Source organism: Drosophila santomea, chromosome 2L (genome assembly GCF_016746245.2).
Source record: "Drosophila santomea strain STO CAGO 1482 chromosome 2L, Prin_Dsan_1.1, whole genome shotgun sequence".
In the NCBI taxonomy this organism is placed as follows: Eukaryota; Metazoa; Arthropoda; class Insecta; order Diptera; family Drosophilidae; genus Drosophila; species Drosophila santomea.
The window spans coordinates 5,413,914-5,429,124 of NC_053016.2; the positions used below are offsets into that span (position 1 = coordinate 5,413,914).

Sequence of the window (15,211 nt, forward strand, 5' to 3'; positions counted from 1 at the left end):
TTTAAATGTATCAAAAAGTTGTACAACAGATAACAAGTATTTCTAAATAAATATAAATGCAAAAAGTAATTTATTTTAGCATTACCTATGCAATTAATGTTTTAATTCGCACATAAATTTGATTAGAAAGAGTATTAGCAAGCTACAACTACTTGCTTTCTTTTTTATAATTTTCATATTTGCAGCTCTCTTATCGTGCGATTTGTTTTGCATGTTCCATTTATCTGATTTGCTGGATATTCGATTACCTGATAACTCGATTGCAGTGGCATTTAGCAGTTGTGGAACCGCTTTTCGCCGCCACTGTATCCATCCCCCCTCGCCCTTTATACGCGTAATGCACTTATTCTCCGTCCGTTTTTGTGCATATTGCGACGCCCTGAAGTCTGTTTCCTTATCACCCTCTTTTCGAGAGCCATTAAAGTTCTTGGCGGTGACCCGCAGAATCGTAAACCCAGCTTGACTCATTGATGCATCGATGAGACATTTATATTTTCCAGTTGCCCCTACACTACTCTTTCCCATTGCAAGTGGCATGGAAATTGGGAAAATCTGCGTAAAATAATCTCATGCTGTGGGTATTTCAATTTCCCAGCACCTGATGATGTCAATCGAAGGTGCAAGAAACTGATAAGAATTAATCTTGATGGATTGTTTAATTAATTAACCAAAGTTTGAGTGCTGATTGATTGGAGCATTGAACTAGACAATGGTTTCTATTCATGGGGCGTTCTAAAAATCCCTGAGATAACCGATAGCTGGAAACGATAAATGAAAGTAAAAAAAGACGTCGCTATATGCACAAATTACACTTAATTTTTATATCTGCAGCAATAAAATATAAATAAGCTGACTTAGCGGAATCACAGCTCGTTCATTTATCGCCAGCAAAGTAAAACTGAAATACAATGCAAATCTAGTAAAAACGTTTAATTTGCGCTTAAGAATGGAAAGATACTCAGTATTCGTACAAAATATAACAAATTTTTATAACAAAATTTTGTAGTGGTATATTTTTTGAAACTTAGAAGGAAGTTTATACAAATTCTTGAAGTTTATCGCGTTTTAAACCATTACAATATCTCGTTTTCAAACATTATCAGCTGGTTACATTTTGAATCGATGCAATTTTGCTTGATATGATCGCTCTATATATACCCAATTAAGATCAGAAGCACCCGGTATGTTTAAAATAATGGAATTGCAAGAAATACAAGTAAATTCAGAAAAAACTTTGCAATAAAACGTGCAAAGTTATAAAAACAATGGAAATGGAAAAACAAAGAGAAAGAGAGCAAAAACGAGCGAGGGAGAACGCTCCAGATAATGGAGCTCGGTTCTAAAAAGTCGCTTCTGGGGCCTCTGGTCCGATTCTTTGTTGCGGTCAGTCGGAAAATCGAAGGCGGCGCGACGCGACTTCATATCGAAACCCCAACGAAACGCTATTATGCAGCGAACGAATTTTGAATTATGCAAAGAATACAAATTTATATTAAACTAATAGTCATAGTTACGCTGTGTAATGAGTGGATATAATAAACCTTAGTGTAAGCCCGGATTATAAATGATAGGAGCCGCAGTTCTACATTTGCAGTCAAGCACAATATAATTTCAAAATATAATATATTCTGGCATGTATGTATACGGAAAGTAATAAAAAAATATATATTTTAATTAAGTAAATAAAAGCATTGTAATAAAACAAAATAATAAAAATATACAGGGATTAACTAATAACCAAAGAACTAAATTAAAACAATAAAGAATTAGAAGTGAATGAATAAAACTAAGTGATAGCTGTTGTAAGAACTTTTTAGTAGAACTTTTAGATAGATATTAGCGATAAGAATGAGTTCCTACAGGACATTGGTAGATCACGGCCATCCGATTATCGTGGGTGGCTGTGAATTATCGCTGGCCTCGAGTTCGGCAACCAGTTCGCCCAAGCCACTGCACCGGATGATCAAGTACTGGCGCAATAGTTCCGGAAAAATTCCGGGTCTCCGCAAGAGCGAGAGTTTCGCCGAGTACCGTCGCCATTCATCCAACTCGGCCACAATCTCGGGAGGATCAGGGGGCAGATCGAGCACTTCGAGTGCCAGGCAATTGCAATACCAGCGACTGGAGATGGAAAGCTGCGAGAATATTGATTTGCTGACAGAACCACTAAGGTAAGTGCACTTGCTCATAAAAACAAGTTTTTGTTCAAATTGATTCATTAATAAAATACGCCTTTTTATGGACTCAGAGATATTTTTATGAGGTTAATCTTTCAATGATATTTTTTCTAGGGGTTTTAAAATCAGAACATCAAGAGGTCAAGAATTTAAAACTGTTTGTGGTTAGAATTTTAAAGGTTTTAGAATGTTTTTACCCATTTATTACCCACGCATCGTAACCAAATCAATTTTATAGCCCTCTCTTCTAAGTCACTTGAATGGAGACCAAGATATTTGTTAAATGTCCAAATATATGCATGCATTCCACACCTGTTTACATAGAAACTACCAAAGAAGTGGCATCCATTGTCTTGCGGTTCACTTTGATGTGTAACCCCAAAAATGTGGGGCATGCAACAGTTGGTTATCTGTTTTCTGGTTTTCGAAACGCCCCTCGCAGCTGCGGTTTATCGTGTGGTTATCAGCTGTTTGTTATCAGCTGCCAACAACATTCGCCAGCATGTGGATGATAATGATGAGGGAACAAGTGCAACACGCCGCCGCAATAGCCGACGTCATTTTGTGGATTGTGGACGCAATTCGTGGGAGAACTGCATTGCTGGCCATTACAAAAACAAGACGCATATGGCCCAGTCGAAAGTTCGTGAAAGCGTTCCAAAGTGCTTCTTTTTCCACAACTCGTTACATTTGGGGTACAAGACGAAACAGTGTTTTGCCAACAAATGTTGAAATACAATTTTGTTTTCGAATTATTTATTAATTTACTAAGGAGTTCACAAACTTATTTAAATTATTATTTTAGAATAATCGTATACTACTTTTAACTCAAGAACGGCTGAATCGATTTAGTGTTCTGCATAAATTTCTTGGGAAAATAGCCCTACAAAGGCAGCTTACAGATGTATTAAACTAAAAAGGTTGATTGCAAAATAATTATTCTTCAGAATCTCATGCTCAGCAAAATGGATTGGCCAAATACAATATTAAAGAGTTCTTTCCTCCCGAAAAAGAATTATAAAAGAACATATTCTGGAATAATTTCTCTGCAGACTGGGGGAACGCCGGCAGTTTTTGACTCGTGCCTCTGTTTACTTGTGTATTTGTGTCCCACGCCGGTTCCGGTTATTCGGTTTGTTTTGGTTATCTCTCCGTGGTGGGAAATCATTGCCTTCTGCATACTTTTGGGGTACACTGTGCAAATAATTAACTGGCAACTGCATTGCCGGCTTCTTTGAATTGCATTGTTTTCCAAACTGTTTACTTTGGCTAATGCGGGCTGCTCCCCTCCCCCCTGCAGCAACTCTTTATGTTTGCCTAAACTGCGCGCATTTGGAATGTAAATAAATGTAAATAAACAAGAATTTCGCCCCCATGAAAGCAACAAAAGCAGAGAGAGCAGAACAACAATAAACTCGCTCTCCTGCTTTAACAGAAATGCAAAGTGCAAGTACAGTTGGGGTCACACCAATAGCACTTCAATTTGAAAAATCAAAATTGCTAAACTTACGCTCTAGGATTTATGAAACATTCAAAAAATTTTTTAACACTGTTATTTTACCCGCGTTGCTTTAAAATAGTTAAATAGTTAAAGTATCTGCGTTTAGCCGCACATATAAATATATAAATAAACACTCCACTGGCATAGCCACACAGCTACTACTATTTTGGCCCCCATGGTGGAGTTTGTGGATCGCGTTCGCCAGTGGAACCTGAAATCTGAGCTTCGTGCGCAACGATGTTGCTCGTCGCTCGCACTCGTATTCGTTTGGGGCAAGACCCGCAGCTTTTCTGCTTTGCGACTCAGTGTCGATTTGTGATTCAACTCGTGTGGGCGTGCAGCGAGTGTCCGACTGTGTGTGTGCGAGTGCGAGGACGACCGGGCGTGTATGTGTGCGTTGTCGCGCGTCTGCGTCGCGAAATCCTGAAATCGGGAATCGGAACAGGAATCGTGATATATTTCGGGTTTCCTGTCTAGCCGCTGCTGCGTCTTCTTCATTAGCTGGTCGAAAAGTAACGGTAGAACGCAAAGCAGTTGCCAATCGACAGCAACAGTTGACGGCAAGAAGAGCAGTGCGAAAGGGAAAACCAAAACAAACAAGAAAATTGTTAAAAAAGAAGAGCAAACAATAACAAACGAATACTCGAATATGTGAAAGTGCTAGGTAATCAATCAAACAAATTATTAATTTAATTAAGGCAATAATGATTTATGGTTTTAAGTCTTAAAACAAGTGAACAAAAAGTAAATCACGCAAACTTTCTTCAACAATTAATGTGCAATTGATACCACCGAATCGGTTTTCTAAACAAAAGCCTATACAAAAGAAAGAAAACGAAAGCGATAAATAAACAAAGTGTTTGACGAACTTTTAATTGAATAACAACAAATTGAAATCGCATTTGTTGCCCTTATCAAAAAAATTAGAAGCGAAAGTGGCAAAGGTGTCAAATGGGCAAGACCAATAGAAATCAAAATAAGTCTGCCAAAAAACGGCTGCATAAATACGCGCACGTAGCTAAAAGTGAAATTTTTTAAACAAAAATCGTTGGCTGAAATTGAAATTTAACGAGCAAAGAATCCAAAAGCAGCAGCGAAGAAAGTGTTGAATACAAGTGAAACTGTGTGCGTAATATTTTGTGCAATTCAATTACGAAAATGCCATCCAATAACAAGTGCAAGAAATGACGGAATAACATAATCAGCGCAGACAAATGTCAAACCCCTGGAAAGAAACAACAAATGAGAAATATTTATAAAAAGAAATAACCACAAAAACGCTCCGTTTTTGTCTCATTCTCCTCTACCTCTTTCTTCATCTCGTTTTTGCCGGTTCCCAACTTTTTTTTTCGTGTCTTCTGTGTTTTTGGAGTTCGATTAAAATGCGTCACGCATGATTATTACGTGTATTTTTGGTTTTTATAACCATTTTATCTTCCTGCGATCAGCTTAAAATTGTGTTTCTTTATTTGTTGTGATTTATGTGCAAGTTGTGTGAGGTGATTGCTGTTATAAGTTACTTCAACTGGTAATGGTAATGTAAATTCCGCATTTTTACATGGGGGTGAAAACACTTGAAGATCATGAACGTCAACAGCTTTGGATTCGAAAAGGAATGCCCATAAGGATTTTGATCTTTTATCAAAGAACTTTTTTCTCGAAAGCCAACCAAGGAATTTTTACGTTTCTGATAACATTTCTCGTCCTAATGCTTCAATTAATATTTAAATTTATGAGAGATGTTATGTGATGTGAAAGTGGAACAGTTTCCAGCGAACTCCATCGGGAAAAGCGCATTTTTCTCGTTTCCGACTCACAAAAATGCAAATTAAAATCCACGCATTTTCCAGTTCTTTTTGCCCTGTTCGCTTGTCCCGTTAAATGACAATGTTGCATCTTTTTCTCCTGCTCCTTCTTCTACTACTCCTCCCATTCTTTGCTACTGCTTGTTATCAAGCTGGTTGTTGTTGTTTTGCTGTTAATATGCATAGCCAGCGGTCAAAAAGTAAAAAGGAAAAAAACAAGTATAGTAAATTCGCAGAGCACGTGAATTTCTTTTTGGCTTTTGAAACGGGTTTGGCCTGAAATGATTTCAGTTTGTGTTGCCGTGTTTTCTGCTGTTGACTTTTCATTTTCGTTAAATTTTTTCTCGATTTTTGTCTCGCTGCTGCTGCAGCTTGCAAAAATATTTATTGGCATGTGTGTGCGAGTTTTGCGGCTGCTGTTTTGGTTGTTTGCTGTTTTCACTGCTTTGCCAGCTGCAGTTTTTTGGAATTTCAGTTGCTCTTTCGAGAAAACGGGGTAACACGAGCTGCTTGAGAGTCGTTAGATCATAAAAATCATATTTTTTATGAACACCAGGTGGCCGTACTAAGGCATAGAAAAGTTTGTTAAATGTTGTACTCTGATTTAATTGGAAACGTTATGATACATAGGGAATATTCTATAATTCTATATTTTATGATAAAAAAAAAATATATATTATTTGGAAACTTTACATTTTAATGTTAATATATATAAAGCAACTGAATTTTTCAAATTAGTCTGAATAACATTATGGTCGTAAATCTTAAATAAAATTTAAGATATTCAAGAGTATCCATGCGTCGAAAGGTAAATAGTGACACTCCTCCTCCTCCATTGCATCTCCCGCTTTTGGCAATCTGCTCCCATTCCGAGTTCACCTGGATACCCTGCTCTTTTTTCTTTGTTTGCTTTTGCCTGTTGCATTTTTGGGGCTCCGAATATTTGTTGCAGTTTGTTCCGAGAGCGAAAAAGGTAAACGACAGCTCATCAAATATTCATGCCATTCGTGAAGAGATTCTCGCCGCCCAAATCGGATGTTTGCCTTTTGACAGATATTTTTTTGCTTTTATTATTTTTTGGGGCGGTGGAGTTGGTTGAAGAGCTGGCCCCCATTCAATCTCTTTGGGATGTAAAGTAAACCTCACTGATGCGGAATGTAAATGAACTCGGGAAGCAAATTGGCCTTGTCGCTCGGTGTGAAGATACGGACAATAACAGAAAGCTGTGAAAAACAATCCCAAGAAAACAGCTGCTTTTTGGCCACATCTCTACTTGCTATCTGCTTCTACTGCTCCTCCTCCGCCGTCTTCTCCGCTTCTCGGATTCTCGGACTCTCCACCTCCACCTCCGCTTCTCGGATTCTCCGGCTGTCCATTCATCGTTCTGCGTCTGTCTGGCCCATCAATTGTCTTGTCATCCCTCTCACTTTTCGCCACCCCCTCTCTTTTCTCGCCACCACTCGAGAGTTCAAGTTGAAGTGCAGCCAGCACAAAAGCTTGGCTCAGAAAGCGGCGGCGACAGGGGGGAAAGGCGCAAGAGGGGGATTAGCCTCGCAGTGTCATTCGCCTGCATTGATTTTGGATTCCCTTTCATGACCAGTACTCAGAAAGGCAAGGGTATGTTGGGACTTCGGATACAGTGTGCATTGTGGTTCAGCTGATTAATGTTTTCTGTATATCAGCTCTACATGTTTACATGTTTTCAAAGAATTGTAAAAATAAGAAGTTATTACGCACCACAGTTAGAGATGATTCTGTTTAAAAAATGATTATGAAAGTACATTCTTTAAAGTTAAATCATATTTGTGATAAAACCTAAAAAGGAAGTAGAGGGTACTTCAAAGTCTACTCTCGACTGGCTCAGTTCGCCTTTGTAGGCTGCTGCAAAATTTACCGTTTTGCCAATGCGTTGTGTGTTGGCCCCTTGCTTATCTCAACTGCCGCAGATCCCCCCGCACCTCCTCTTCTTTATTCGTGGAAAAACACACGCGAATTTAATTTATGGGGCGTGTGCCGCCGCTTCTCCCATAACATGGCCCAGTGCCAAATGGCTGGCATCCGAATTGGAAATGAAAAAGTCGGACGGTCGGATGGTCGGCGGGGAGTGTCTGCCTCTACGTTTAGTGCCCACTTTAATTGCCTTTTCCTCGGTTTTTCTATATTTTCCCCCTTTGTTTACGACCTGTTCGCACCTGTGCCAAAAATAATAAAGCACACAGTTTAGTGTCCGAGTTTCTACCGAATACATGATGAAACTTATAATTTTTAAAAATTTGGTTATTGACCCATTACAAGTCAAGGTCGTTGTGAAAAAATGATGCTTTGAAGTTTTTTGTTTATTCGGGATTCAAGGGTTAAGAGGCTGTAAATCAAAAATTTATGGCGGGATGGCCATAATATGTTTAGAAGGCTTTTTTTGTAATATATTATAAACTATTTGGGAATTGGTATTGTGTGTCATAGCCGTTGAGTCCACAAAGTTCTAATGTAATTATCTTCCTTATAAGCATTAAAACTTGTATCGTACCCCCGAAATGTCAAAAAAATTAAGCCATGTGTAAACGCTGTACCTTCAAACAGTTTTAGTATCTGGAACTCCTAAGCAGCTACATCAGTTTCCCATTAGAGTTCACTTACAAGCACAAATATCTACCATTTTCCGTGTTCCGACATAAAGTAACTCCCCCGTTGAATTTGGAAAGGAGGTTTTGGTGGGTGTAGTCAAGGTTGCGCCCATCCAAAAGCTGATTATTCAGCCAAATTGGCAGCCGATAAGATAAGATACCTATGGCAGCACACAACCGACACAAACCGATACCAAACCAGAAACAAAAACAGAACAGAAGTCGCAATCAACTAGAATTGCTCTCACAGAAGTTGTTGCCCCACAAAAATAAAAAAAAAAAGAGAGAACGCTATAGTCGAGTTCCCCGACTATCTGATACCCGTTACTCAGCTAGTGGAAGGGAGAAGGAGAGTCTTAAACACAGTTTTTGGCGGTTTGTAGGCGTAATAGTGGGCGTGGCAGAAAGTTTTTTGGCAAATCGATAGAAATTTACAAAACCAACACAAAAATGAAAAAATATCAAAACATTTTCCAACAGTGTGGGCGTAGCAGCTTTGGGCGGTTTGTGGGCGTTAGAGTGGGTGTGGCAAAAAGTTTTTTGGTAAATCGATAGAAAATAACAAAACTAATACAAAAATGAAAAAATATGAAAATATTTTTCAAAAGTGTGGGCGTGGCAGTTTTGGGCGGTTTGTGGGCGTTAGAGTGGGCGTGGCAACATGAATCGACAAACTTGCGCTGCGTCTATGTCTCTGGAGTCTGCATGCTTAATCTCAACTTTCTAGCTTTTGTAGTTCCTGAGATCTCAGCGTTCATACGGACGGACAGACAGACGGACAGACGGACAGACGGACAGACGGACAGACGGACAGACGACATGGTCATATCGACTCGGCTATTGATCCTGATCAAGAATATATATACTTTATATGGTCGGAAACGCTTCCTTCTGCCTGTTACATACTTTTCAACGAATCTAGTATACCCTTTTACTCTACGAGTAACGGGTAAAATAAAAAAGTAAAATAGAAAACCGGAGCAACTCGGTCTGCCAACAGCTGTTGATGTTTGTTAGCCAGGCTACGAGAAAAACAACACAAGACCCAATATGATACCAAGCCGGAGAGCATAAGACAAATTTGTTTACAGAATTTGTCAAGGCATAAATATTTAAACACGTGTAGCAAAGTAACGAGCAACCAATTTTTCAGTCCTCAATTCTCCCACTTAACAGGAAAATGTATAGGAAGTGTACACACGGAAGGAAACCAAACTTTGAACTTGCAAAACTGAAAACTGTGGAGTAGGAAAATGGGAGGAACCGGATGTTGTAGGAGTGTATTCAGCGGCTTAAAATATTCCAAAAATTTCCCCCTTGGAATATCATTCACTTTGGCGATTGATAAGAGCCCGCCTATTTATTTTCGATAAGACAATATCAATATACCACTTGGTGACTCAATAGTCGGTTTGCTCTAGTGGCTCGCAACTCAAATACTATGTTTATGACGTATCGACACACAGTTATAACCATAAAGTACTAACTGAAATCTGATGGCGAAACGTTGACGCAATTATTTGGGCGGGGTGTTGGGGAAAATTTTAAGTAAATGGGGCTGCTGAAATTAAGCATGTCAGGCACTTGACACACTTATCATTGCGATAAGTTGATAATGAAAATAAAAGTAAGAAAGTAAACTTTGGTTAAGAAAATAATACCTGGAAACTTGTGATTCAAGGATATAATTAAAACATTATTATTTGTTAATGTATAATGCGAAAATCTATACTCGGTAAATAAAAACAGAACGATACCAATCCTAACAAATATAATAGAAATGTTTATGCTGTCGGTTCAAATCAACAAATACGAAAAAATACTTTGATAATATTTACAAAGCTCTAATCGAATTATGCAGTTCAATTGTGCGCATCTACTCGATAGACTTCACATTACTTTGTTCTTTTCAACCACATATCGTCTTCAAAGTGTCTGCGTAAACAACTGGGACTCTGAAAATTGAAGTCTTGGCTTCATTAACCCAATCAAAATAAGCAAGAGAAAAACAAAAATAGGAGTCGAGAAGAAATTCGCACAATTTCATTTGCAACTCGGATCACAACACATCAATAAAAATGCCAAATTGAATGAGCAACAATAAAAAAATTATCATTGTTTGGGCGACACACTTGCCTTCTATTCGTCCGCATTCTCGTCGTTCATCCCATATTTTTATCCATGATAAAGGCCACCCACTGGGTGGTTTTCTCAGAGACTGGAATCAACTATTAGCCCAACAGCCCACACGATTCCCCAGATTTTGCCCCCTGCGATCCCCAGTTCTGTTGACATTAATTTGTCCACAGCCAACAAGCGCAACAACAAATGAATGAATATAAAATGTTTATAGATTTTTTCTCTTTTTACTTTTGCATGACACCATAAAAGGTTGTCGTCGCCGACTTGGGGGCGGTTGCTGAGCCTGATTTAAATAAATTATTCTATATGCGTTTTGTACAATGCAGCCGACAGTGCCCCAAAGAATTATTTAGCACTCGCGCTTGCAAATTGTTTTCTATGCTACGTAATTCAATTTTACTTTGAGTTGAGTTTATTATGATGTTTTTCAGCCATTATTGTTATTATTATTTTTTTTTTATCATTCTCACCTGAGTGCCTGTTGCCGTTTTTGCGGAAATGACGAATTTGCAACAACGGAAGTTGCGTGTTGAGGCTAAAAGAGATGGCCGCATAAATTTTGATTGCTCTTAATGCGATTTGAGTCGAAACAAATTATATATATGTACACATATATACATTTTATTTTACATTGGGTAATTGCATTACAGTGCGAGCGAGGTATCTTAATCTGGGCAAGTGATTTGCCAAATGTTGCCGAGAAGATTTAGAGATTTGCCAATTTAGGTCAACGGCAATGAAGGCGCATTTGGCCCAAAGTGAAGTAATCATATCAGTTGGGTAATATTTGGATTTTGGTTGGATGCATGCTGGCTAAATCCAATCAATTAAATGGAGTTAAAGATAAGGTACTTATGTACACAAGCAATTAGGCATTCCTTTGAGTAATTTAACGCAGAGGTTTGATTTTAGGTAGGAAATGATCAAATTTAATTTGCGGCTTTTGTATGCTTATTACCACATTTCATTTGCTTGCACATTTATTTTTCTAACAGAAATCCACAAGCAATGTAATGTCGTTTCTATAGTTTGGCTTTCAGTATAGTAAGAGCAACGAGCTCATGCTCCTTTAATTTCTCCGAACAGTAAGCCAAGCTATAAGTGGCTTAAAGCAAGTGCATCTCATCTCCTGTCGGTCGTAACTGGCTCACTTTCATCAAATTCTAGCTTGTCTACCTTTGACTAACCCTCTTATCACCGCCCCCAACCCGAAAATCTGCCATAATACCATTCACAACACTCGTTATGTACGCACATTACCACTTAAGCGAGGTGCCTGTCCTTGGGAAGGAAAATCCGGGAATTGCAGGAGTAACTCCATGGTTTTCCAACGGCCAGATGCCTTGAGTCAATGCCGTAAATCATAAATCATCTCGCCCGTTTTCTGTGGGGGCGGCACTTGGACACGTGCGCCATCGCATTACCTTTTTGGGGGGTTTTTTCTTGACGCAGTCATTCAGGAAATTTTCACATTTTCCTCGGCTTGTTTTAGACCTAAGCCAATTGTCAGTGGGGCAGGTTCAAGACGAAGTTTTCTTGCCGCTTTATGAGGGCTTATTGAAGGTTTCCAAACGGTGGTGGGGACATGGAGCCTAAGTGACTGCCCTGGCTAGTGGTTATGCTTCGGGGTTTTTCCCTCCGTGAAAAACATATGCGGGTTGTTTGTTGTCTCCTCTCTGTTTTGCACGCATTTTCACGCGCTTTTCCTCGCTCTGCTGGGCAGAGTTTTCAGTCCCCGGCATTACTTTTTAATAATGTGCACTTAAGCATCACCCAGAATCCACAGTCATTTGCCTTTGAGTGATTTTCTTTGTTTTTGAAGACAAGATTTTTTGTACTGAGTTTTACGACCATAACGTCGGGCAGAATAAACTTATTAAATTTCCATTCTTTTATTGCTGGCCACATAAAATTCGGTTTCACAACGGTTGTAAAACATGCGTAAGGAAAATTCGGCTCAAGTGACCGCAACCTGAACTTTAATTAATAATCGGGAAAAGATAAAAACCGAGCAAGCGAGAAAGAAAAAAAGAAAGAAGGAAGGAGAAAAACACATGCCGAAAAGTGTTTGGCTATAAATTTAACTTCATTTTTATTTTTCCCCCCTGTGCAGCAGCAAAATGAAAAGAGTGAAGTGAATCCATGTGAAAAACTAAAACCATTTAAAGGGTAAAACCAAAAGCAAACAAAAACACAAAACCAAAAATACTTCAAAACCAAAAATACGAAACCAAAATCAAAACAACGTCAGTCAATCAAATCCATCAATCATGCTGAAGATACACATGCTGGAGCAGGTCGTCAACACGGAAAATGTCTGCGAGAATGCCCAGGAGCTATCACCAAAACGTAAATTGGCGGGTCAGGGGCAAGTGGGTGGTGGCAGCTCCACCTCCAACGGGGGCACGCCCACCGTCTCGGCCACCTCGTCGCCCCACCACCAGCCCACGCCCCCTCAGCGCCACATTCACACGGGCGGTGGCAAGAGCGCCAGCCAAGGATCATCTCCAGCTGGGTAGGTAGACAATTAAAAGCGGGGCCGTCCCTTTGAAGCATTATAAAAAACTTAAAAACCATTCACTAATATCGACTGTAAATAAATTAGAAAGGCAACTAAAGGAATATTTTGAACGCCAACGAATTCTGCATTTGATTTAAATTACCTATAATTTTAAATAGAACTCTCCGAAAACGAATTCTTTGATTGAATTGAAATTTCTCAGCAACAATGCACAGTTTCCTGGTTTTCGTTTTCGCCTAATTGTGACAGCTGGCTCACAGACAGTACGAGTATTTTTGAAGCTCTTGTGCAATCTGTCGAATGATAGATGCGTTTTTGATGAGTGCGCCCTTTGGCTATTTTCCCCCAAAGCAAGTGCACTCTCTTTTTTTTTGTATGCCATTTTCCTGTTGTCACATTCCTTTGGTCGGTGCGGTTGACTGACGTTGTCATAATGGGTGCATCGTCCAGCGGCTTTCCAGTTTTCCCTTCTCATTGCCAACTTTTGTTGGCCAGTTAACAAATTTCACCGCAAATGCAGTTATTTTCTTTATGTTTGCCTTGATGAGTTGAGGTTTTTGCGTTGAGGTGCGGCTAAATGGAAAATGGTTAATGCGTTTGCAAGACATGAATTGGGTGTAAATTGGGTGGAGAAATGGAGCTCCTGGAATTTTTAAGTATTCATACATATATATTTATTAAACAAATGGCAATTCATTCCTAAGTATTTAAATCACATTCTTGAAGTATAGCACTTCTTGATAATTGACAAGTGCAGTCTTATAATACTAGACACTTTCCGTCTTATCTGAAACTTAACTTTTCAATGGCATCTACGTGTCCATCAGCACCACATTTTGGTTCGACAAGTTTTCACACAATAGTATCTGTTTGAGAGCTTTGATTGACAGTATACTATTGAAATTATGGAAAACTTTGTTGCACAAGTTCTCGTTCTAGTACTTTCTATCTCCCACCCACCACTCTTAATTTCATTAACTTTTTGCTTCTTTTTTTTTTTTTGAAAACCTGTCCATTGACATTTCATTTCACGCTTGTGTTTCACGGTTGTCTTTCTATTGTTGGTCAGCTGTCTTACGAGGTATACAGCTTAGATACCACCCAGTTTTCCCCCCGTTTTTCTTGCCTTCATCTGAAATTTTCTTGGCCATTCCTTTGCGGCTTGTTATTTTCGCATTAGAGTCTGGTAATTGATACCTTGCGGATGGTTATGGCTTTATGGCTGTGAGAGCGACACATCAAGGCAATGGTGGGGAAAATCTTGGCAAACAATGGACTGGGGTCCCTGTCTAGGGGCGTGGCCGGGGGCACAGTTTTGTTAATAATAATTATCCACAAGCTGCATTGTCACATTGTCGGTGGATGGAGTGAAAGATGAAAAAAAAAATAAAACTGAAAGCCGAAAGAGAAACAATTTTCATTTTCATTTCTCTCGTCTCCTGAACTTGACAATCAAAGGGGATTTTTATATCTTTTGTTTTCCGCACCCTCCACATCCACCTCCACCCACACAAGACAATTTTCTTTCTATGCTCCTCTTTTTACTTTGGGATTTTCTCTGTTTAAAACATAATATTCAAAACATAAACACTTCCGTTGGCGCCCTTCATTACCCCAACAATCCTTCTTGTTTTTCCCCTTCGGCGGACTTAGCTTTTTCTTCAATACAGAGAACAAAATGAAACTAGTTTGCAAGAAAACTATTGGATTTTTTAGCACTTAAAATTGTTTGCAATATTACCCGATAGTTATACACAACTGTGTTCAATTATTAGTACTCTTTGAAAAAGATCTTTAAAAATTGAACTAAAAAAAATTGAGAACCTGATGATATTTTTTTTCGTGTGCAATGCCTTTGACTTTTGGCTATTTTTGACTTAATTACTTGGGGCTTATGGGCTTGCCTTGGTTTCTTCATTGTCCCTTGCTGCATTATTTATGCCTAACATTAGTCGGTATTTTTCGTAACACCCCTGCCTCTTTTGGCTTTCCAACAATTTTTGATTTATCTCGCAGTTGTCTGAGACTCGTGTCTTCTGCCGCTGCTCCCATTATGCCACCATTTCCATTTCCATCCTCATCTGCAACTTCGTGTTCATCTCCATTTCGTTGGGGAGCTACAGCTACAGCTAGTTGACCCCGAAACGCTTATTCTTCTGCCTCCGAAAAGGAGGGCAACGCAGTTAGCCCAGTTAAAAATCAACTTGGCCGCCTGTCTGTCAGTCAAATGCGAAACCAAATTGGAGTTCTGTTTCGGGTTCTGTTCTATTCGGTTTCTTTGGCTTCGAGTTCTCTTCACCCATTTGAAAAGGAATTTTCTGGCTAATTTATATGCAAAGATTGCGCCAAATAGCTGAACAAAAGCAACAAACATGACAACAACAATTATGTGGCCAGCTGACCAGGCCAAACCATTTATCACTTTCCAATTTTTTCAACAT

The 15,211-nt window shown here is 39.1% G+C and overlaps 1 protein-coding gene across 2 annotated transcripts in view; it reads left to right on the top strand.

The window, feature by feature from the left end:
- The first annotated feature begins 1,833 nt into the window (after positions 1-1,833).
- LOC120445222 (rap1 GTPase-activating protein 1) overlaps positions 1,834-15,211 on the top strand; it is a 79,973-nt gene continuing 66,595 nt past the window's right edge. The window contains exons 1-2 of one of the 2 annotated variants that reach the window (XM_039625490.1): positions 3,998-4,342; positions 12,363-12,764. In XM_039625490.1, the coding sequence (XP_039481424.1) occupies positions 12,520-12,764 (245 nt within the window). In that variant the 5' untranslated portion in view covers positions 3,998-4,342; positions 12,363-12,519. Of the gene's footprint in view, positions 2,172-3,997; positions 4,343-12,362; positions 12,765-15,211 lie in introns of those variants that run through there. The other variant, XM_039625482.1, reaches the window with a different exon arrangement.